The sequence below is a fragment of the Hyla sarda genome, chromosome 3 (genome assembly GCF_029499605.1).
Source record: "Hyla sarda isolate aHylSar1 chromosome 3, aHylSar1.hap1, whole genome shotgun sequence".
In the NCBI taxonomy this organism is placed as follows: Eukaryota; Metazoa; Chordata; class Amphibia; order Anura; family Hylidae; genus Hyla; species Hyla sarda.
The window spans coordinates 228,325,227-228,351,238 of NC_079191.1; the positions used below are offsets into that span (position 1 = coordinate 228,325,227).

General features: G+C 43.2%; 1 protein-coding gene across 6 annotated transcripts in view; it reads right to left on the reverse strand.

Moving 5' to 3' along the window:
- Window positions 1–743: 743 nt before the first annotated feature.
- Window positions 744–26,012, reverse strand: part of ASCC3 (activating signal cointegrator 1 complex subunit 3) — a 764,501-nt gene continuing 739,232 nt past the window's right edge. For all 6 annotated transcript variants that reach the window (XM_056566195.1, XM_056566194.1, XM_056566190.1 and 3 more), the window contains 3 exons: window positions 15,602–15,808; window positions 1,022–1,197; window positions 744–934 (listed from right to left, as the gene is read on the reverse strand). In XM_056566195.1, coding sequence (XP_056422170.1) covers window positions 787–934; window positions 1,022–1,197; window positions 15,602–15,808 — 531 coding nt within the window. In that variant the 3' untranslated portion in view covers window positions 744–786. The remainder of the gene's footprint in view (window positions 935–1,021; window positions 1,198–15,601; window positions 15,809–26,012) is intronic.

Below are 26,012 nucleotides of genomic sequence, written 5' to 3' on the forward strand. Positions count from 1 at the left end.
AAATCACTTCTATTAAAAAATCTTAATCCTTCCAGTACTTTTTAGGGGCTGTATACTAAAGAGAAATCCAAAAAGAAATGAATTTCCTGTGATGTCCTTACCACAGTGCTCTCTGCTGACATCTGCTGTCCATTTTAGGAACTGTCCAGAGAAGCATATGTTTGCTATGGGTATTTTCTCCAGTTCCTAAAATGAACAGCAGAGGTCAGCAGAGAGCACTGTGGTCAGGACATCAAAAGAAATGCATTTCTTTTTTGGATTTCTCTTTAGTATACAGCCCCTAAAAAGTACTGGAAGGATTAAGATTTTTTAATAGAAGTGATTTACAAATCTGTTTAACTTTCTGGCACCAGTTAATAAAAAAAAAAAAAAGTTTTCCACGGTAGAACCCCTTTAAGGTATTTCTGAAAGTTGTAGACAGTTTGCATATTTTCCTCTATCATATACTGCTATTCATATTAATTTATACACAATAAATGCTACCCAATCATCACTTGTCATATCATTTAATCCCCATGTAGCACAGGGGGTGCTTTCGTTGCATAACATTTTTTAATTAAATAAAGCATCAATGGATGTTACACAAAAGGCAACTTTAGATAAGGCCATTGTGGCTCTGCATTTCCAGTGCACCCACTTATTTGTACAAGCATGTTGTGTTGAGATGGAAACTTGACTCTTCTCAGGGCAACATCAAGCAATTTCTTCACAGTTCAGATTGACTTAACAGCTGTTTTTGCAAAAAAAAAAAAAAAAAATTCCCCTGGTAGAGTTGTAAAGGTCAGGTTACTTCATGGCAAGGTCACTAAGAGAAGCAGAGACCTCAGTGTTTACTTGGGCTGATACACTGGCTGGAATAATGTTGAGATATAAGTCATACTGTTGGTCTATGCCCAGGTAGCTGTCACTCATGATATACAGTGTGTAGATGCACCTGATAAACAGAAGGAAATAAAGAGTAATTTCAATACAGCCATTATACTCTATGGAAATGCTATCTGTGATAATCACTGCCACTCACCTGCCAATATTCTCTGGCGTATAAAACGCTATGGACACAGTGCTTCTGTTCCTTACATATCCCAGTCTCTTAAGTGCAACAAGCTCTTTCTTGTCCACCTCTCCGAGGACTAAAAACCAACCCTCATCTTTTGCCTTTGGGAACTTGGGAGCAATTGCTTTACTGTCTTGCTTTCCCTGAAACAAACACAGTATTATGAAATGACAGGTTAATACATAATAATCTTTTACTTAAATGTCCGTAATGATGAAGATACAAAAATATAAGTAGATGCAAGTAGAAACAGCAGCGGCCGGCACTGGCATGTATAGCTGTGTAAGTAAGCTCCCGGACATGGGAACGGCATACAGTCTGTGGAGAAATGGTGGTGCATAAATGGTGGTGCTCAATCCATGATAGCGTAGAAATGCAAAACCATGAGCAGTAAGGATGATGGAGGCACTCACCAGATAAATAAAATGCTGTTCTTTATTCCATGAAAAACATACAAAAGGCAGATGCAGACACGTGGGATGCTAAGCAAAGTGATAGCTATTTCGGGCTGGTAACGCTTTCTTAGACCAATCCCCCCTCACCTGTGGGCCTGGGTTAAATACTCCTTCAAGCTTACACAGGTGGGGTGAGGCATTTACAATGTGAATTAAAACCAAATACACATATTAACCCCTTAAGGACCCTTGATGTACGCGTACATCATGACACCCTGGTACTTAAGGACCCATGACTATGCATAAGTCATGGAGAATTCCGGCCCCCGCCGCGTGGGGATCGGACCAGGATGCCTGCTGAAATCATTCAGCAGGCATCCCGTGCAAACGCCCAGGGGTGTCATCAGACCCCACCATGTCGGCGATCGCTGCAAATCGCAAGTGAATTCACACTTGCGATTTGCGCGATTCCGGGCCATTACAGGTATATGGTGACCCGGAATATAAGTGGGATCGCATTTGTCTAAGACACCCACAATCCCCCTGAAGGAATAGGAGTGAGGTGGCAGGGGTACCACCCCTCCTATCCCTGCTATTGGTGGTCTAGACGTGACCACCAATAGCAGATCGGGGGTGGGGGGGGGCGGGGGGAACGACGGGGACCGGCGCCGGAGTCCACTTACCCATCCGGGCGGGCATCGGAGGCAGCGGGCGACGGAGATCGGCGGGCGGCGATGTCGTGTGGCTGGATCCTACGGAAGCCGGTGAGTTGCCTAGCAACATCTGGAGGGTACAGTTTGAGACCACTATATAGTGGTCTCTAACTGTAGCCCTCCAGATGTTGCAAAACTACAACTCCCAGTATGCCCAGACAGCTGTTTGGGCATGCTGGAATATGTAGTTTTGCAACAGCTGGAGGGCTACAGTTAGAGACCACTATATAGTGGTCCCTAAACTGTAGCCCTCCAGATCTAGCAAAACTACAACTTCTAGCATGCCCAAACAGCTGTTTGCTGTCTGGGCATGCTGGGATTTGTAGTTTTGCAACAGCTGGAGGACCACAGTTTGGAGATCACTGTGGCCCTCCAGATGTTGCAAAACTGCAAATCCCAGCATGCCCAAACAGCAAACAGCTGTCTCAGCATGATGGGAGTTGTAGTTGTGTACCTCCAGCTATCTCAGCATGCCCTTCGGCGATCAGTACATGCTGGGAGTTGTAGTTTTGCAACAGCTGGAGGAACACTGGTTGGAAAATACTGAGATAGGTAACAGAACCTAACTGAAGGTTTTCCAACCAGTGTGCCTCCAGCTGTTGCAAAAGTACAACTCCCAGCATGCACGGTCTGTCAGTACATGCTGGGAGTTGTAGTTTTGAAACAGCTGGAGGTTTGCCCCCCCATGTGAACGTACAGGGTACATTCAGACGGGCAGGTTTACAGTAAGTTTCCTGCTTCAAGTTTGGGCTGCGGCAAATTTTTCGCCGCAGCGCAAACTCCTAGCGGGAAACTCACCGTAACACGCCAGTGCGAATGTACCCTAAAAACACTACACTACACTAACACATAATAAAGGGTAAAACACAATATATACACCCCCTTACACTGTCCCCCCCAATAAAACTTATTGTCTGGCAAAATGGAGCCTCCAGCTGTTGCAAAACAAGAACTCCCAGCATTTCCGGACAGAGACTGACTGTCCAGGCATGCTGAAAATTTTGCAACAACTGGAGGCACCCTGTTTGGGAATCAATGGCATAGAATACCCCTATGTCCACCCCTATGCAATCCCTAATTTAGTCCTCAAATGCGCATGGCGCTCTCTCACTTCGGAGCCCTGTCGTATTTCAAGGAAACAGTTTAGGGCCACATATGGGGTATTTCCGTACTCGGGAGAAATTGCACTACAAATTTTGGGGGTCTTTTTCTCCTTTTACCCCTTATGAAAAGGAAAAGTTGGGGGCTACACAAGCTTGTTAGTGTAAAAAAATAAAAAATTTTACACTAATATGCTGGTGTTGCCCCATACTTTTTATTTTCACAAGTGTTAAAAGAAAAAAAAGACCCCCAAAATTTATAACTCAATTTCTCTTGAGTACGCAAATACCCCAGATGTGGGCGTAAAATACTCTGCGGGCGCACAACAAGGCTCAAAAGAGAGAGCGCACTATGTACATTTGAAGCCTAAATTGGTGATTTGCACAGGGGTGGCTGATTTTACAGCGGTTCTGCCATAAACGCAAAAAAAGAAATACCCACATGTGACCCCATTTTGGAAAATACATCCGTCACAGAATGTAACAAGGGGTATAGTGAGCCTTAACACCCCACAGGTGTTTAATGAAAATTCTTCAAATTTGGATGGAAAAATGAAAAAAAAAATATATATTTTTTTAACTAAAACGCTGGTGTTACCCAACATTTTTCATTTTCACAAGGAAAAATAGGAAAAAAGCCCCCCAAAATTTGTAACCCCATTTCTTCTGAGTAAGAACATACCCCATATGTGGTTGCAAAGTGCTCTGCTGGCACACTACAATGCTCAGAAGAGAAGGAGCACCATTGGGATTTTGATGAGAAAATTTGTCCGGAATTGAAGGCCACGTGTGTTTACAAAGCCCCCATAGAGCCAGAACAATGGACCCCCCCACATGTGCCCCCATTTTAGAAACTACACCCCTCATGTAATATAATAAGGGGTACAGTGAGCATTTACGCACCACAGGTGTCTGACAGATTTTTGGAACAGTGGTCCGTGAAAATGAAAAATGAAATTTTTCATTTGCACAAACACTGTTCCAAAGATCTGTCAAACGCCAGTGGGGTGTAAATACTCACTGCCCCCCTTATTAAATTCTGTGAGGGGTGTAGTTTCCAAAATGGGGTCACATGTGGGGGGGGTTCCACTGTTCTGGCACAACGGAGGGCTTTGTAAACACACATGGCCCCCGACTTCTATTGCAAACAAATTCTGTCTCCAAAAGCTCAATGGCGCATCTCCTCTTCTGAGCACTGTAGTGTGCCAGCAGAGCACTTGACGTCCACACATTGGGTATTTCCATACTCAGAAGAGATGGGGTTACAAATTTTAGGGGTAAAATGTAAAATTTGGGGGAAAACCAGCATTTTAGTGAAAAAAAATAAAAAAAAAATTCATTTACACATCCAACTTTAACAAAAAGTCGTCAAACACCTGTGAGGTGTTAAGGCTCACTGTACCCCTTGTTGCGTTCCTTGAGGGGTGTAGTTTCCAAAATAGTATGCCATATGTTTTTTTTTTTTTTGCTGTCCTGGCACCATAGGGGCTTCGTAAATGCGACATGCCCTCCAAAAACCATTTTAGCAAAATTTGTTTTTTAAAAGCCAAATGTGACTCCTTCTCTTCTGAGCATTGTAGTGCGCCAGCAGAGCACTTGACGTCCATACTCTGAAGAGATGGGGTTACAAATTTTGGGGGGCATTTTGTCCTATTATCCCTTGTAAAAATGTCAAATTTGGGGGGAAAACTAGCATTTTAGAGAAAAAATAATAATTTACACATCCAACTTTAACGAAAAGTCGTCAAACACCTGTGGGGTGTTAAGGCTCACTGGACCCCTTGTTACGTGCCTTGAGGGGTGTAGTTTCCAAAATAGTATGCCATGTGGGGTTTTCTGCTGTTCTGGCACCATAGGGGCTTCCTAAATGCTACATGCCCCACAAAAACCATTTCAGAAAAACTCACTCTCCAAAATCCCACTGTCGCTCCTTCCCTTCTGAGCCCTCTAGTGAACCCGCCGAACACTTGACATACACATATGAGGTATTTCCTTACTCGAGAGAAATTGGGTTACAAATTTTATTTCTCTCCTTTTACCCCTTGTAAAAATTCAAAAACTGGGTCTACAAGAACATGCCAGTGTGAAAAATGAAGATTTAGAATTTTCTCCATCAATTTGCTGCTAGTCCTGTGAAACACCTAAAGGGTTAACAAACCTTTTGAATGTCATTTTGAATACTTTGAGGGGTGAAGTTTTTATAATGGGGTCATTTGTGGGGTATGTCTAATAAGAAGGCCCTTCAAATCCACTTCAAAACAGAACTGGTCCCTGAAAATTTTTTATTTTGAAAATTTTGAGAAAAATTGGAAAATTGCTGCTATACTTTGAAGCCCTCTGATGTCTTCCAAAAGTAAAAACATGTCAACTTTATGATGGAAACATAAAGTAGACATATTGTATATGTGAATCAATATATAATTTATTTGGAATATTAATTTTCCTTTGCTTCAAAGTAAAAAAAAATGCAAAATTTTAAATTTTTTCATAAAATTTTGGAATTTTTCACCAAGAAATGATGCAAGTATCGACAAAATTTTACCACTAACATAAAGTAGAATATGTCACGAAAAAACAACCTCGGAATCAGAATGAAAGGTAAAAGCATCCCAGAGTTATTAATGTTTAAAATGACAGTGGTCAGATGTGCAAAAAATGGCCGTGTCCTACAGTGAAAATTGGCTGGGTCCTTAAGGGGTTAAAAACAAAAAATACAAAAAAATTATTGCAGAGACAAAACAGTAATATACAGAAACAAAAAATGCATATACATATATTCCTATACAAAAACACTTAGGTCCAATCTATCGTTCAATCCTAAATTGCCTTCTGCCTTTGTACAAATAATCCATCTAGCTTCCTGTTGTAGTAACAATTTACGTTTATCTATTCCTTCTCTTTCTCCCACTTGTTCAATACCAAAAAAACACCAGGGACTTGATATTATTGTCGTGGACCTCTGCCATGTGATTTATAAATCTAGTTGAACCCCTTTTTAGTTTTTAAAGAGTAGACATGCTCCCTAAATCTCGTATTCATTGAGCGGATCGTACATCCTATATAAAATCTTCCGCAGGTACATTTAATTCCATACACCACAAAGGCTGTTCTACAATAGAAGCTATCTCTTAAGTGTATTTGTTCACCTCTAATAACAATGAACTTGTCCTTTCAAATATTTTTGCACCACGTACAGGTTCCACATCTATGGTTGCCAGGGGAAACAGCACTGCATAATCAACCTCTTTTATCCGATTTTTTGTCAGGTTTATTAAGGCGTCCTCGGACTAGCATTTTTGCAAATGTTTTAAATTTTTTGAAAGTAATAAGTGGTTTTCGAATGGTCAAAGGGGCCAAATTGATATAATTTTGTAACACCAAACAATTTTGCATGATAGATTTTCTTATTTTACATGCCACTGGACTGTATTTGAATGAGAATGAGAATCTACCTGTATTTTCTAGGTGAGCCTTTCTTTTCTATTTAGACTTTTACAGCAAATCAGATCGGGAATAGCCGGCCGCTCTATTTCTTGCTACCTTAATAACTCTGGGAGGATAGCCTCTATTTAACAGTCTTCAAAATTCTAAGTGCTGCTAGATAATAAAAGTAATGTAGACCTGTTTCCTTCATACTCGACAACATTAACATACACACAAATAATATAGGGAAGGGCACTATTTAGGGTAGGGTCACGCCTAACGGATCCGCATCGTATTTTACGCTGCAGATCCGCTGGTGAGCCGACCCATTTTGTGCCTTCAGCTGTTGCCACCCCCCAGTTCCCCGCAATCTGCCGCTACGAGCAGCCATACATTTGGCCTGCGAGTTGCTGAGTCAACTCAGACATCACAGAGCAGCCGCGATATCTGAGTACACTGCACATGCGCAGCTGGAGGCACAAAATGGGTCAGGTCACCGGCGGACCTGCGGCATAAAATACGATGCGGATCTGTTACGTGTGACCCTACCCTTAAAGAGGGCTTAAAAATAGTGTTTTTACATACTTTTATAGACTTAGGTGACCTGGTTCCAACCGTGTTTTTACTTTCTTGCTTTACGCTTAAACTCAATAAAATTTTGACCAGACATCCTTATCAAATTTTTTTACAATGTGGATGTTCATCACATTTCTCCTTTAACCCCTTAAGGACCAAGCCCATTTCAGCTTAAGGACCAGGCCAATGTTATTTTTGCGTTTTCGATTTTTCCTCCTCTCGTTCTAAAATACATAACTCTTTTATATTTACATATACAGACCCATATAAGGGCTTGTTTTTTGCGTGACCAATTGTACATTGTAATGAAACCTCTCATTTTACCATAAAATGTATGGCGAACCCCAAAAACATTTTTTTTAGGGAGGAAATTTTAATGAAAACCACAATTTTGCACATTTTGGAGGGTTTCGTTTTCACACAATACACTGTATGGTAAAAATGACATGTGTTTTCTTTATTCTGTGGGTCAATACGATTAAAATGGTTCCAATGGCTAGATACTTTTATATTTTTGTAATCTAAAACTTTTTGTACAAAATCTAAAATCGCCCTATTTTGACCACCTATAACTTTTTCATTTTTCCGTATATAGGGCGGAATGAGGGTTCATTTTTTGTGCTGTCATCTGTACTTTTTATCAATACCACATTTGCATATATAAAATATATATATATATTTGCATATATAATTTTTTATACATTTTTTGGGGAATAAAATGTGACAAAAAAGCAGCATTTTTGGACTTTTTTATTTTTTACGTTTACGCCATTCACTGCACGGGATCATTAACATTATATTTTGATAGTTCGGACATTTACGCACGCGGCGATACAAAATATGTTTATAAAAAAATGTTTACGCTTTTTGGGGGTAAAATGGAAAAAACTGACAATTTTCATTTTTATTGGGGGGATGGGATTTTTCACTTTTTTTTTACTTATTATTTTAAAAATTTTCAACTTTTTTTATACACTTTTTATGTACCCATAGGGGACTATCTATAGCAATTATTTGATTGCTAATACTGTTCAGTGCTATGCATAGGACATATCACTGATCAGTATTATCGGCTATCTCCTCCCCTGGTCTGCTCGATCTCAGACCAGAGCAGGAGATGCCGGGAGACGGACGGAGGCAAATGAGGGGACCTCCGTCCGCAAATTACAGATGATCGGATCGACGTGGCAGCGCAGTGGGCAATCCGATCATCTATTTTAAGATGCGCATTGCCATAGATGCCATGATCTGTACTGATGGCGGACATCCGTGGTCATTAAGGGGGTTAAGCCAACCCTTCATGCAAAATGAGATATCTGCTGGAATGTTTATCCATCAATTGTGCCTGGATTGCAAAAAAATTAAACTGTAACTCACCTTCTGTGGCGATAACGGTCTTCTGGGCTCTGTCCTCGTCCGCATTTTGAGCCCGAGGTGTCACACAGCGATCATCTTTTTTGACAGCCACAGCGATGTCCCATCTCAGCCAGTGATACATTGAGTGCATTCTCATATAACGGGCCCAGGCAGTAGAGAGAGGGCGGGGCCCAGGCTCCTTGCATGACACTGTGTTCAGCGTATCACCGGCCAAAGCGGAACATCACTGCGGCTGGCGATAAGCTGATCGCAATGTGATGCGTCAGGCTCCAAGAAGCAGAAGAGGACTGAGCCCAGAAGACCGATATAGCCACATCGATATCCATCCATTGTGCAGCCCCGGGCACAATAGATAGATAAAACATTCCGGCAGATATTTACTTTAAGTACTTTGAAATTCATGAGGATTCTGGTCCTCACTAGAGATGAGCGAATCAAAGCTCACGAATGCAAATTCGTTCCGAATTTCATGGAAAATTCGATTCGCAACGATCGCTGTGATTCAATCACGCAAATCGCTCCATTAACCTCCATTTAGTGCGGTCCAGGCTCCAGGGCATCTAAAATGGCGGATCCACATGTGAGGACATGGTGCAAGGAACTTTGGCAAGGCGGGTAGGCAGGATGGAACTGAATCACATGCAGCATCAGCAGCCAGTCACCCCTATTACATAGTTAGTACGGTCGAAAAAAGACATATGTCCATCAAGTTCAACCAGGGAATTAAGGGGTAGGGGTGTGGCGCGATATTGGGGAAGGGATGGGATTTTATATTTCTTCATATATATTTCTATATAATCGGCAGCCATATTCCGGCTTGTCCCTTCATTCATTACACTGCAGAGAGATAGGACGGACAGCCTGTGTGTGTATGTGTGTTACACAGAAATGCTTTTTCCAGCAGCGTTTCATCCCCTAGTCACATCAGTGTTCTGATGGAGGGAGAGCAGTGCTTTTTTCACTGAAAATAATTTTTACTGCAGTCATTAACCTCACAGTCACTTTGTACAGCATTATATTACAGAGAGGGGCAGAGAGCTGTGTGTTGCCTGATACATTTGAACACGCTGCTTCAGCTTTATAAACCTTAGCAGAGGAGGCTGGAATAATTTTTCAGCGCAATTCTGTGTCTTTGTTCCTCAACAAATGATCTAATACCCAGCAGTTCATTCCTAATAGTCTTTGACAGAGTGCAATTTTGGGTTTAGTACACAGTGACTGTGTGCAGCAGCACTGTTGTGTATTGTTGGTGTTGTGCAAAAATATGTTTTTTTAAGCGTACTGTAGCACATTTTTCTGCCCTCATAAGTGTATACCACATACCTACATCTAAGTAGTATACTATTTTGTGCCTGTTAATCTATCAAGGGCCTAGATACTATGAAAGTCCAGGCAAAAGTAATTAATGGCTGGTGTTTTACTCCAATACGCCTTTTTAAGCGTACTGTAGCGCATTTTTTCTGCCCTCTTTGTTCCACAACAAATGGTTTGCTGGTTAAACTAGTCAGTAGACGGTATAATACATACCCAGCAGTCCATTCCCAATAGTCTGTGAGAGAGTGCAATTTTGGGTTTAGTACACAGCGACTGTGTGCTGCAGCACTGTTGTGCATAGTGAAGCGTATTGTACTCCTCTCATATACGCACTAAGTATGTCAGGCAGAGAAGTGCCAGGAAGTTCACAGAGGAGTAGCAGAGGCCTAAATTCATCAGGCAGAGGTCGCAGCAGACTAGGGGCGAGTGGTAGCAGGAGTCGAAGAGAGAGGCCTGAGCTACCGGTATCAGCTAGCGGTTGTGTCTCGACAAGCAACCCATCTGCCGTCATCGATTGGTTAACACGGTCCTCCACTTCATCACAACATCTGACATCTGATAGCCACAGTCAACAGTCGGCGGGTTCCCCAGACACAAACCTCAGTTGGCATTGCCCGGGAGCAGTCCCTGTCCTTCCATTGCCTCTGTCCTATTCTGTTCCCTCCCCTACAGAATCTTATGCTGTGGGTTCAACTCCACTATTCACTGAGGACAATCTAATAGAGGACAGTCAGCAGCTACTGCCCAGCCAAGAAGTGGAGAAGACATCCGCCGCTTCCTCTGATAGGTGGGCAAGTAGTGATAAGGAGAGTGACGTGGGAGGTGGTGTTGCCAGCATTCAGGGTCCTGAAGCAGACACTGTTGAGGAACCTGAGGAGGACAACAGTGAAGTGCAGACACTTATTGATGATGATGAAGCCGATCGCAATTGGGAGTCGGGTGCAGAAGGGGCTTCATCATCATCAGGAGAAGAGTTTTGCAAGTTGCTCATCAAGCAACAGCTGAGCCAGCAAGGTGGTAGCATGGTTGGCAGTCAGCATGGTGGCAGAAGTGGAAATTCTGGAGCCAAAACGTGCCCTGGGGAGACTACCTTCCCAGGAGGTAGTGGAACAGGGGTTCCTGAAGATGGCGGCAGTAGCAGTCAATTAGTGTGGACTGTTGGTGGGAAAATCAGCTCCAAGAGACAAACAGTACGTGCCCACTCCTCCAATGGCGCAGAAGCTTAATGTGCTCCGTTCCCTCCCATTTCAAATGGTGGACTCTGCACCTTTCAGAGAACTGATGGCTTGAGCCGTACTGAGGTGGAGAGTGCCAAGCTGTCATTTCTTTGCGAAGAAGGTAGTACTAGCCCTGCACAATTTTGTGGAAGAGAAGATTGGCCAGTCCTTGAGCCTGTCGGTGTGTACCAAAGTGCACAGCAGTGCCAACGTGTGGAGCTGTAACTATAATCAGGGACAATACATGTCCTTTACGGCTCACTGGGTGAATGTGGTTCCTGCACAGCCACAACACCAACTTGGACAGGTCATGCTGCTTCCTCCTCCACGCTCTCAGGCCGTTGGTCCTGTGACAGTGTGCGACTCCGCCTCCTCATCCTCCACCGTGTCCTCAGCCTCCACTGCCCAGACAAGTCTCAGAGCCCCTTCAGCATACCATGTGTGAAGGGCATGGCGTTGTCACACTGTTCTTCACATGGTTTGCCTTGGCGAACGGAGTCACACAGGGGAGGAACTGCTAAGTCATTCATAAAGAAATCGGAGCATGGCTTACTCCATGAAAACTGGAAATGGGAACCATAGTGACTGACAACGGGAAGAACATCTTGTCTGTGCTGCGACAGGGAGGGCTGAACCATGCGCCCTGCATGGCACACATGTTCAATCAGGTTGTCAAGCAGTTCCTGAAGTGATCCCCCCCATTTGCAAGACACCCTAACAATGGGACGGAAACTTTACACACACTTCAGCCACTCGTAAACCACAAAGCACACCCTCCCTGAGCTGCAGTGTCAGAACGGTATACACCTACAGTCTGATTTGCGACTTTGCCACACTTTGGAATTCCACCCTCCATATGTTGTACCGACTATATTAACAGAGAAAAGCAATCCCAGATTTCTTGCTGATCCAAGCAATTAACAGGGGGTACTCCCCTGTGTAACTTCAATGTTAACCAGTGGCAGCTCAGGCCCTTTGAGGAAGCCACATTATTAGTAAGTCACCAGGATTACAGGATGAACGCCGTCATTCCACTGCTTCATTTCTTACAACACATGTTGGAAACTATGGCTGGTCAGGGCAATGGAGACGTGGCGCCTACATCTCACGGCCACATGAGCCCTGTGGGGGCTGAAGTGGAGAAGGTGGAGGAGGAGGGGCACAGTTTAGGTTTTGCCAAATGGGTGGTTTTTCTAGTCATCTGACAGGAGAGGAGGAGCAGGAGCAGCCAGAGGAGCTAGGGGGTTATGAGGAATGCGAGACAGAGGAGCCAGACACACTGTGGCAGTATGCAGTAGAGATGGAGGCAGGAAGTCCCTCCGAGTCATAAGCACAAATGGAATGATGCATGCTCACTTTCTTGCGTAGTGACAGCCGAATTTTCGCCATTTGGCAGCGGGATGACTGCTGGCTCTCCCCTTTATTGGACCCTTGCTACCAGCACAAAATGGGGGCCTTTTTTACACCCACTGGGAGGGAGGACAAACTGACCTACTACAGAGACATCCTACGTAGTCAGTTGGCCAATGCCTAATGGCGCCATCGTCCATCCTCTCGCAGGTCTGACTCGAGGGGCCCTCTGCGCTCACCTTCCATTGCCATTGCTGCTGGGGAGGGGTGGCAGGAGCAGTACAAGCTCCATCAGCAGCAGCTTGAGTCTACAGTCGCTGATGAGTAGCTTTCTTCACATGCATAGTGAAGCAACTTATCAGCCTGTAAACCTGGAGCAGGACCTGAACCAGCAGGTGGTGGCATACCTTGGCATGACCATGCCAACACACCATGGAAAAGCTGTCCCGCCCGGCCAGTAGTGTGCCATCAGAGCGGGTGTTTAGTGCAGCGGGAGCCATAGTCACCCCAAGGAGAACTTATCTGTCCACAAAAAAATGTGGAGAGACTGACCTTTGTGAAGATGAATCAGGCATGGATCAGCCAGGAATTTCACCCACCAATGCCTGATTCATGAGAATAGATTGACCATGGTGCCACACCAAGACTTCACAAATATGGATAGTGCCAAACAGATTTAAGGTGCTGCTCCCCAGTCACAAACATTCCTCCGCATCAGACCTTTTTTCACGCACCTTCGTCACGGGGTACTGGAATTACCCCCCACCGCACCACTCTGTCACCAGGTCACTTTCGGGACTCCTGATGTTGCTGCTGTCACCTCCAGGCTATGCCATTCAGCCACTATATGGTCTCCTCATGCTTCTCCCAACTCCAGGCTGTGCCATTCAGCCACTATATGGTCTCCTCATACCGCCAACTCCAGGCTGTGCCATTCAACCACTATATGTTCTACTCATGCTGCCGCCAACTCCAGGCTGTGCCATTCAGCCACTATATGTTCTACTCATGCTGTCGCCAACTCCAGGCTGTGCCATTCCATCACTATATGGTCTCCTCATCTGCCGCCAAGTCCAGGCTATGCCATTCAGTCACTATATGGTCTCCTCATGCTTCTGCCAACTCCAGGCTGTGCCATTCAACCACTATATGTTCTACTCATGCTGCCGCCAACTCCAGGCTGTGCCATTCAGCCACTATATGTTCTACTCATGCTGTCGCCAACTCCAGGCTGTGCCATTCCATCACTATATGGTCTCCTCATCTGCTGCCAAGTCCAGGCTATGCCATTCAGTCACTATATGGTCTCCTCATGCTTCTGCCAACTCCAGGCTGTGCCATTCAGCCACTATGTGGTCTACTCAGTCTTTTCAAGACTGAGGCCCTATGGTTGTCGCCATCATATTACCAGTGGAATTATCCCAAGAATCCAATGAAACAGCTTGGAGCGATAACAATGAACCATAACTGATTAAATGAAACATTCGCTCTTTCACAGTCAGGGGACGCTGAGAGGCAGGGTCTGGAACAGGTGGTATCTCGCCTGGCTGAGGAGCGCCAGCTCGATTTTAAGATACAAATATGAGCTTTTTCACTGCAGCCACTTCTAGCTTTATGCGCCCACTTATCCAATGGCACAGAAGCTGAATGTGCTTCTGTCCAGGTTGCTGGTACTGCAGTCCCTCCATTTTCAAGTGGACACTCAGAGTATGGGGGTGCGCTTAGAGGCAGGGACTGGAACAGGTGGTATCTCGCCTCATGGCGGACCGTCAGCTCGATGCTCACCAGAATGGGTAATCAAAAAATTGCCACACCAGATGCTCTGCAGCAGTGATTCTAATAGTGATACCTGTAATCTGCATGTCATACTGAATAACAGTATTATTTCACTAACACGGCACACTCCCTATTCGTGTTAGAACAAAGCAAAGTGTTCTACACCCCTATTGGGGCTCTCTGTAAGCCAGAAATGGCAGTTTTTAATACAGATTTGCCGCAAATAAATTTGGGCCAAACCAAATTTTTTCTGTAAATTCGGCGAATCGTCCGTATCGAATTTTTCAAAAGTTCGCTGATCTCTAGTCCTCACCAAAGGTACCACACAAAAGTATCCCAGTTAGGGAATAGGGTAGATATAAATTTACTAATACAAAGGCCCAAAAGTGGCCCACAAAACACTTTTTTCATTTCCCTAACCTTTAACCTATGTAAAGGGAACACCAGATTCAATAGATTAGTTAGCACCAGTCCTTCGTATCTAGCTTCTAATAGGTACATTGTAGCCTTATTAAAGAGACTGGAGTGCACTGTATTCAACAAGCAATCACTGTCTAAATATGGTGAGTCACTGTCTGCAGTACAGCGACACTAAATTTGGTCATCCTTGGTTTAAAATGCAAACACACATAGCCCCCCTGACATGTTTAACTCCATAAAGCTTCTTCAGAAGCCTAAGGCTATTGGCTATAAATTATTCAACTAACAAACTAATGCCCTGCCCTGAACTTTTAGTTAATAAGAAGTAAAAAAATGTTGTCAGTAAGGTTCTACAGCATTTACGCTGTCTCGCTTGTTAATATCAACAGTTTTTTACTCTTAAACACTGTGGCGGTTTAGTTTAAACCCGTGCTATGGAATCAAGTGAAAGGTCTGGGAGGTGGTCTTGCCAGCTCCTTCCCATCTGGCTCAGCTTGATTGACAAGACTATCCCTATACATGCAGAGAACATAGAAATGTTGTCCAATGGTGTATGTCGGAAATAAATAACAAATCAGGGCTAACACAGGCCAAAGTCTTTTGCCAAAACATGCTGCATCATTTCTCGATCCATGTTCATGACAATGACCAATTAATATTGTATACCATCTGAGTTATACACACATAGCCTAGGTGAATAAGGTCAGCAATTCAGTTGATATAAATACATTCAGTCTCCCAAATGACAACAGTTTCTTCTCACATTGATCCAATGTTGTAATGTGTGTAAAACATATATTTCAAGAGAAATAAAGAAAATACTAATTAACAGAATACATTAAGATAATGCCATGTGACTCGCTGATGAAGAAAGTTGTCTCTGTACCTTTCTGTATCCGGCCCGAATCCTCTGCAGATTCACCTGAAGCACATACTCCTGATCAGCATGTAATGAAATCCATTTTTTCTCCTGTGCTCCTGGAAAAATGATAGGTACGGAGAGTTCACTGTGCTGTTGTACTGGATCCTCCCACCATCCTTTAATGGTCATCTGGACGTCAATCACTGGAAGATTTGACACAAAGTTCCATGCCTAAAATGAGACAGAAATAGAAAACAATAGTAAATCATTCTATATAACAAATACTAGATGTCTACAGTATGAAGACATGTAATGTTTAGTCACATAAAGAAAGAGTTCACAACATTGTAGATTCTGAAGGCTTTTATGCTAAGGAATGTAATCGTGAATGCCAGAACCAGGCACATCACTTACATCGGTCACTGTCCCCAATGAAGCTCACAATCTAAAGGGGGGCTAAGGGATTTCTTGTGTATTTCTCTGTCTGCTAGGCAGAAACATACTAAAGCTGAGGGAATAATACAAATTCTATTCTATATACTAACCCAGCACCAACGGCTGCACTCGGAATTAGCTCTAATCTATTTGCATACAAGCAGTTGTTTACAAGACAATCCAATAAAGTATCCCTACAGCACTGAAGCATGAAGCCTGTCTGTTGTTTCTGCTCATGGGTTTGCTCGTAAGATAGGCACAGCTATAAATCTTACTTACTGCATACGGCAGGTATATATCTCTTTTTGTGTGCATATACTGATAGATCGTGGAACTGCAGAGGGGCCGCATATATGCTCACACTATTTTTGCAAGCACCAGGAACACCAGCCAAACATATTTATCTGAGGATTAATCTTCATCTATTGAATCAGACAAGGACGCCACCATGCATACAATTATTTAATTAGCAGCCAAATCCTCTTCCAGTTAGCAGCCGTTGCAGGCATACTGATGTGGCAAAAGATGCAAATCTCACAGTAGTACTGCTTTTTCTCATTACTACTGCAATTAGCACTTAAATTGATGCTTTAAACCTGCTAATTTCTGGAATAATTCTGAATTTTTATGTTACCTGGGATCGCCTCACAGTAGAGTCGGCACCAGATTGCTACGCAAATTGAAGTGCTTTTCAGCCAAATAACCATCATCGTATCAGACAGAGCCAATTTGCATTTGGTTTAAAAGATAACAGAATGACAATTTATGCAAATAAATTAGGTAAGTTTACTTCTGAGTTCTCCCCGAGCTAATTAGAACAATGTCCTGATCAGTTTTCATCACAATTGAAACTTGTTGTGCGCTCAACTTCCATTATGACAGAAATGCAGTAAGTGAATGCTTGGTCCAATTTGTACAAATTACCTTTACCCTGATTTTTTTTTGGGATTTATAGTAGTCGACTTTCTCAAGAAGAGGTTACATTTTATTGAAATGTGTTTCATTCACATTCTCTAGTTGTGACCAACATGGGTTCAATGAAACCGATTACAGGAAAGCATACAATCAATAACAGAATGACAGTATTATCATTAATAAGAAATCCTTATCTGTGCTGTCAATTTGAAGAATACAAGATGATACAATAAAGAGAGCTGTCAGCTTAAATACTATTTTAAGTAGTGAATAACAAGAAAAGTCAATAATAGCACAGTAAAATTCTGAAATTACATGATCTTTTCTATTCATGATGCTTCTCTGTACCCTCTATTCCTAACAAGTCCTGCCTAACACATCTCCATTTTCTAAATACTGTATTGTACTTTTATAAAGAATTATTTTCTTATATTAAAGCATCTACAATCAACAGCTGATGTACGAATTGGTGAAAATTGTCATTATCAATGGACTGAAATGCTTCCACTGCATAAACACACATAAAAGGAGTCCGATTTATTTTAACATTAAGCATTACACCATTTACACTCAGGGGACAAAGAGGGTCTGGATTAAAATGTTTGCTCCTAATGGAAAGCACATAATAGTCTGTGGAGAAAACATTTCCATGTGTAGGAACAACAGCTTAATGAGTAGAGGCAATATCATATTAAGTACCTAATGAAGTGGATAGCCATAAACCCAGTCCTTTGTTGGTTAACAAGTCTAGTTAAGTATGAATGTAATTTCCATCAGAAATTCATATAAATATACTTATGTAATTATTGTATTTCCATTCAAGGTTATTTAAATAAGCTCTACAAAACATTAGATGCAGATGGAAAGTAGAGAATTTTTTTCTAACTTTCACTATACATGTTACAGTTATGTAAGTTTATCTTTAATTATTAATAATACACTTTACAAGAACAAAACACAAAAACCCACTTTCTGCCTGGCCTCCCTAGGGGCTTGTGCATGTCTTGGCTCCATACACCTACTAAATTGTAGAGAGCTGTAATACAGTACCTGTACGCCACCACCTAATATCTTAAATTTCATGTGAAGAAGACATGGTGCCTGATGGAGACACCATACAGCAATATAGTCTGGGGATGCCCTTTTTAAGAAGATTTCCCTGACAATATATAAAATAGAAAAATTTAGGTAGGTAACAGATGAGCAACAAGAGGGAAAGTACACCGCCCTATGACTATGGCTATGTTCACACATCGAAAATTCTGTAATTCAACTCAAATTCCATTCTGCAAAGCTTGTTACAGAATTTTTGCCAGTTTTGAGGAATCTAAGCAGAATATGAGCAGAATGAGCAGAATTTCTCAAAACACAATTCTGCTGAAATTCAAAGCCTCATTGAACTCTGCAAAAATTCTGCAAAACATGTTCAATGTTTTTGCAGAATCTGGAAAGCAGAATTTCCACTGCAGAGTTTCCCCAGCAGAAATCCTGCCATTTGAATGACTTAAAGGGGTACTCCGGTGGAAAACTACATTTTTTTTCTGGTGCCAAACAGTTAAACAGATTTTTAAATTACTTCTATTAAAAAAAAATCTTAATCCTTCCAGTACTTATTAGCATCTGTATACTACAGAGGAAATTATTTTCTTTTGGGATTTCTTTTCCGTTATAAACACAGTGCTCTCTACTGACACCTCTGTCCATTTTAGGAAATGTACAGAGCAGCATATGTTTGCTATGAGGATTTTCTCCTGCTCTGGACAGTTCCTGAAATGGACAGAGGTGTCAGCAGAGAGCACTGTGTTTGTGTCAGAAAAGAAATCCGAAAAGAAAAGAATTTCCTCTGTAGTATACAGACGCTAATAAGTGCTGGAAGGATTAAGATTTTTTTTAAAGTAGTAATTTACAAATCTGTTTAAATTTCTGGCAACAGTTGATTTAAAATAAAAAATAAAAATTTCCACAGGAGTACCCCTTTAATTTAACGCACAGTTAATTTCCTGAATTTCCAAGTAGAATTTTCCAGCGGAATTCCACAAACTGCCATGTAAACTTGGCTTATTATAGAATGGTTCTAAGGAATGAAAAATTGTTTGCAAATAAATTTTTCTTTCCTTCACATTTTAGAAACCTAATATCAATTATAGTTTATATTTTTATGAAAATATTGCGGTGATTCATATCTTATTTTCACTAATATTAGACATTTACCTATCTATATTATTTTCACTAATAATATTAGACATTTACCTATCTATAGGGTTAAAACTTATGCCTAGAAATAGAGATGAGCGAATCGGAGCTGACGAATCCGAATTCCTTATGAATTTCAGGAAAAATTCGATTCGATAATAATATCGCTGTGATTCTATTGCGCAAATCGCTTCATTAAACTCCATTTAGTGCGATCCAGGCTCCGGGGCATCTAAAAAAGCAGATCCACACGTGAGGACATGGGGCAAGGAACTCTGGGAAGGTGGGAGGGGAAGGCGGGTAGGCGGGATGGGCCTGAATCAGATGCAGGATGCAGCCTATCAGCAGCCAGTCACTCCTGTGATGTCACAGCCCTATATAATCTGCAGCCATATTGCGGGCAGTCATTTAATTCATTACACTGCAGAGAGAAAGGACAGACAGCCTGTGTGTGTGTTACACAGAAAAGCTTTTTCCAGCAGCCTTTCACCTCCTAGTCACATCAGCGTTCTGGTGGACAGAGAACAGTATTTTTTTCACTGAAAGGGATTTTTACTGCAGCCAGCAACCTCCCAGTGACTTTCTACAGCATTGCATTACAGGGCAGAGAGCTGTGTTTTGCCTCATACATTTCAACAAGCTGCCTCAACTTCATAAACCTTAGCAGAGGAGGCAGGAATTATTTTTCAGCGCAATTCTGTGTCTTTGTTCCACAACAAATCATTTGCTGGTTATACTAGTCTGTAGATGGTATAATACAAAGCAGTCCATTCCTAATAGTATTTGACAGAGAGCATTTTTGGGTTTAGTACACAGCTTTTGTGTGCTACAGCACTGTTGTGTACTGCTGGTGTTGTGCACAAATACATTTTTTTAAGTGTACTGTAGCACATTTTTCTGCCAACATAAGTGCATACCCCATACCTTCATCTAAGTAGTGTACTATTTTGTACCTGTTAATCTGTCAAGGCCCTAGACACTGTAAAAGGTCAGCCAAAAGTACACACCTGCTGCTGTTCTAGACAAATACTGTTTTAAGCGTAGTGAAGCGTATTGCACTCTCCTCATATACGCACTAAGTATGTCAGGCAGAGAAGTCATCGATTGGTTAAAGGACATCTGTAGTGCAAAATAACTTATCCCCTATCCAAAGGATAGGGGATAAGTTATAGATCGCAGGGGGTCCGAGCGCTGGGGCCCCCGGGATCTCCTGTATGGGGCCATGGCAGTATGCTGGAAAGGGGGCGTTCCGTCCCCGCATGACGCGGCGGCTGACATGCCCCATCCATGTACTCCATAGAGATACATGGAGGGGGCGTGTCTGCCACGGCTTTCTGCTGGGGACGAAACTTCACTTCCTGCTGACTGCCGCGGCCCCGTCCAGGAGATCCCGGGGGGCCCAAGCGCTCGTACCCCCCGCGATCTATAACTTATCCCCTATCCTTTGGAAAGGGGATAAGTTATTTTGCGCTAGAATACTCCTTTAACATAGTCATCCACTTCATCACAAGTGACACTTGATACCCCCAGTCAACAGCCGGTGGGTTCCTCAGACACAATCCTCAGTTGGAATGGAACGGGAGCAGTCCCGGTCCTCCCATTGCCTCTGTCCTATGCTCTTCCCTATAATATCTTATGCTATGGGTTTAGCTCCACTATTTAGTGAGGACGATCTAATAGAGGACAGTCAGCAGCTACTGCCCAGCCAAGAAGTGGAGGATACATCCACCACTTCCTCTGCTTGGCAGGCAAGTAGTCATGAGAGTGACGTGTGAGGCAGTGTTGCCAAAGATAAGGGTCCTGAATCAGACAAGGTTGGGGAACCTGAGGAGGACATCAGTGACGTGCAGACACTTGTTGACGATGATGAAGCCGATCGCAATTGGGAGCCAGGTGCAGAAGGGGCTTCGTCATCAGGAGAAGAGGGTTGAAGGTGGTAGCATGGTTGGCAGTCAGCATGGTGGCAGAAGTAGAAATTCTGGAGCCAAACATGCTGGGGGGAGACCACCTGCTTCGCGGCAGCCTACCTTCCCAGGAGGTAGTGGAACAAGGGTTCCTGGAGACGGCGGCAGTAGCAGTTAATTAGTGCGGACTGTTGATGGGAAAATCAGCTACTCGGCGGTGTGGTAGCTTTTTATCAAGCATTCGGAGGAGGTTAACATAGCCACACGCAAGGTGTGTCGGCAGAAGGTGAAGTAAGGCCAGGGGCCCAATGTTCGCACCACGGCCCTGTATAAACATATGCTCCGCCACCATAAAGCGGCCTGGGAGAACCGTGGCTCCAATGTGCTGGTCCAGCCTGCTGTATCAACCAGTGGCACGCCGCTCCCTCTTTCAGCCAGCCAAGGCTCCGCCACCTCAGCCGAAGGGAGCTCTGTGTCATACCCTCCTTCTGTCGCTCCAGAAGCTCCTGCTCCTCCTACTTTTAGTCAGTCACTCCGCCAACAATCCATCGGCGAAGCTACGTCCAAGAGACAACAGTATGCGCCCACTCCAACGGCACAGAAGCTAAATTTGCTCCGGTCCAAGTTGCTGGTACTGCAGTCCCATCCCTTTTCAAGTGGTGGACTCTGCACCTTTCAGAGAACTGATGGCTTGTGCCGAGCCGAGGTGGAAAGTGCTAAGCCGTCAATTCTTTGTAAAGAATGTAGTACCAGCCCTGCACAATTTTGTGGAAGAGAAGGTGGGCCAGTTCTTGAGCCTATTGGTGTGTACCAAAGTGCACGGCAGCGCCAACGTCTGGAGCTGTTACTATGGTCAGGGACAATACGTGTCCTTTACGGCCCACTGGGTGAATGTGGTTCCTGCACAGCCACAACGGCAATTTGGAAAGGTCACGCCACTTCCTCCTCCACGCTCTTAGGCCATTGGTCCTGTGACAGCGTGCGACTCCGCCTCCTCATCCTCCACCATGTCCTCAGCCTCCACTGCAGAGACAAGTCTCAGTGCCCCTTCAGCATACCATGTGTGCAGGGCACGGCGATTTCACACTGTTCACATGGTTTGCCTTGGCGAACGGACTCACACAGGGGAGGAACTGCTAAAAGTAATTCAGAAAGAAATCGGAGCATGGCTTACTCCATGAAAACTGGAAATGGGAACCATGGTGACTGACAACGTGAAGAATATCTTGTTTCCACTGCGACAAGGAAGGCTGAGCCATGCGCCCTGTATGGCACACGTGTTCAATCTGGTTGTCAAGCAGCTCCTGAAGCGTTCCCCCCATTTGCAAGACATCCAAACAATGGAAAGGAAACTTTGCATGCACTTTAGCCACTCCTACACCACAAAGCACACCCTCCTTGAGCTGAAGCGTCAGAACTGTATCCCCTAACATAGTCCTGTTTGCAACATTGCCACACGTTGAAATTCCATCCTCCATATGTTGGACCGACTATACGAACAGAGAAAAGTCATCACCGATTTCTTAATGATCCAAGCGGATAGGGACTCCCCTGTGTAACTTCAATGTCAACCAGTGGCAGCTCACACGTGACACCTGCCTGGAGCAGGACCTGAACCAGCAGGTGGTGGCATACCTTGACATGACCATGCCAACACACCTTAAAGATCCGCTGGACTTCTAGGCAGCCAAACTTGATTTGTGGCCGCAACTAGCGGACTTCCCCCTGGAAAAGCTGTCCTGCCCGGCCAGTAGTGTGCCATCAGATTGGGTGTTTAGTGCAGCGGGGGCCATAATCACTCCAAGGAGAAGTAAGGAGTGACTGACCTTTGTGAAGATGAATCAGGCATGGATCAGCCAGGATTTCCACCCACCAATGCCTGATGCATCAGAGTAGATTGACCATGGTGCCACACCAACACTTCACTAATATGGATAGTGCCAAACAGAATAAAGGCACTGCTCCCCAGTTACAAACATTCCTCCGCATCAGACCTTTTTTCACCTACCTTCATCACCGGGTACTAGTATTGCCACCCACTGCACCACTCTGTCACCGGGTCAATTTCAGGACTTCTGATGCTGCTGCTGCCACCTCCAGGCTTTCTCATTCAGCCACTATATTGTCTCCTCATGCTTCAGCCAACTACAGGCTGTGCCATTAAGCCACTATATGGTCTCCTCATGCTTCAGCCACCTCCAGGCTGTGCCATTCAGCCTCTATATGGTCTCCTCATGCTGCCGCAAACTTGTGGTTGTGACATTTAGCCACTATATGTTATACTCATGCTTCCGCCAACTCTAGGCTGTGCCATTCAGCCACTATATGTTATATTCATGCTGCCACCAACTCCAGGCTGTACCATTCAGACACTATACGATCTCCTTATGCTGCCACAAACTCCATGCAGTCTTTCAGCAACTATATGGTCTCCTCTATATGGTCTCCAGGCTCTGTCATTGTGCCGCCATGTGACATGTGACTCCTTTTTTTATTTGGTCCTTTGTAACCACATGCCGGGGCCCAGGACATTAAAACGTGGGAGTGTAATCCTAAATGTCAAAATCTTCAATTTCAATTTTAAAATTCATCTTTTAATCTTAGGGATTGTGAAGTCCTATTGTCTACTCATGCTGCCGCCAGCTCCAGGCTGTGCCATTCAGCCACTATATGGTTTACTGATGCTGCTGGGCCTGGGACATTATCTAAAAATATTTTATGGTAGCACTAGCTACCATAAATTTTCAATTTCAATTTTAAAATTCATCTTTTAATCTTAGGGATTGTGAAGTCCTATTGTCTACTCATGCTGCCGCCAGCTCCAGGCTGTGTCATTGTGCTATCATATGGTCTCCTTAAATTAAACTTTAAAAATGTTCTTCTCTATTATGAGGCCCTATGGTCTTGTCAGGCTGTTGCCACCTCCAGACTGGGTTGTTCTGCCACTATATGGTCTCCTCGTGCTGTTGTCAATTGCAGGCTGTGTCATTCTGCCAGATTATGGTCTCCTCATGCTGTTGCCACCTCTAGGCTCTGTCATTGCGCCACCATGTGACTACTTGTTAGATTGGGTTTTGTGGTCATACAGTATTAGTTCAACGTAAACACCGGGACATTAAACTTGGGAATCTAATATAAATCTTAAATTTAAAAAAAATTGATGTAATCTTTTCAAGACTGAGGCCCTATGGTCTATGTCATATTACCTGTGGAATTATCACAAGAATCCAATGAAACAGCTTGGAGTGAAAACAATGAACTGATTAAAGGGGTACTCCTGTGGAAAACTTTTTTTTTTTAAATCACCTGGTGCCAGAAAGTTAAACAGATTTTAAATTACTTCTCTTAAAAATCTTAATCCTTCCAGTACTTATTAGCTGCTGAATACTACAGAGGAAATTCTTTTCTTTTTGGAACTCAGAGCTCTCTTCTGACATCACGATCACAGTGCTCTCTGCCGACATCTCTGTCCATTTTAAGAACTGTCCAGAGTACGAGAAAATCCCCATAGCAAACATATGCTGCTCTGGACAGTTCCTAAAATGGACAGAGATGTCAGCAGAGAGCACTGTGCTCATGATGTCAACAGAGAGTTCTGTGTTCCAAAAAGAAAAAATTCGGTCTGAAACTAATTTTTGGGGAAAATTCGCCGAAACGGCCGAATCAAATTTTTTTAAAGTTCGCTCATCTCTACCTAGAAATAATATTGTGAACATCATGACAATAAATCAAATCTAATTTAATTCGTACCTCATAGAAATTACGGCTTCCACACAGAGCATGCATTGGTCCCTTCGGTTTTGGGATCTTTGGGAAGCATTTTCCAGTCTCACATGTTTACATCTTCGTGGACCAATAACCACACTTACACATTCCATGCTTTTAATTACACAACAGTAGTTATAAATGTAATACAAAAATGGATCCCTGAGGAAGGAGAACGATATTCTCTGAAACGCCGTTGGATTTTTTTGGCCCATCTTCACTCTGCAGCACACATGTAGAGACGCCACCGGCCGGGGCAGATCTCCCTGCAAACTGCACGGATTACTATACAGGACAGTATCATCGGCAGAAACATTGCTTATACTGGAGGAATAGGATCGGACCAGAAATGCACAATGATAAAAGGTAAAACATCTTCCTATATATTCAAAAACTTAGTTAAGGTGTGACAAGTAAATCTCGCTCTGTAGCATAGAGGCACGGGTGCGCTCACACCACTGTGCACTCTAATGCACATACGTATATCGGACAGCAGAACAATTTGTAAGACCTCTACTAGCGCTACTGTCGGTCAAATAATTTTGTTTTATAAACTGTAATACATTTGGTGCAAGGGTGGTCACACCCCCTTTGCAAGAAACCATGCCCTTCTGTGCTAAGCCTTTTACACAAGGCAAGCGCAGATCGATAAAATGTCACTAAATTTTGTAACTTTCTACCAATCTGTGCCAAAGACTTTTATAAATTTCTCAGTTTATACTGAAGTTTAAGCTGAATTCTAGACTAATGTCTCTAGACTACCATTCCCACCCCTTTACTGTTTCCCTTCCCCATTTTTACAAATATCTTCCCACACTTGATATTTGATAGACAGAAGTACTATAAGCATAGTATTTTAGTAGCTTGGATATTATTACTATTATTATTCTACTTGATAATTTGTCTCAAACTCTTATTTATTTATATTTTATTTATATGATATTGTCACGTATCATATAACTTTATTGTATAACTTCCTTGCTGACCCTTAATGACATAGACCATTTTTGCCTTGAGGACATAGACACTTTTCATTTTTGCATTTTAGTTTTCTATTCCTCACCTTTTAAGAGACTTAAAGGGGTACTCCGCTGCTCAGCGTTTGGGACAAACTGTTCCCAACGCTGGAGCCGGCAGCTTGTGATGTTATAGCCTCGCCCCCTCATGACATCACGCCCACGCCCCCTTAATGCAAGTCTATGGGAGGGGGCGTTATGGCGCTG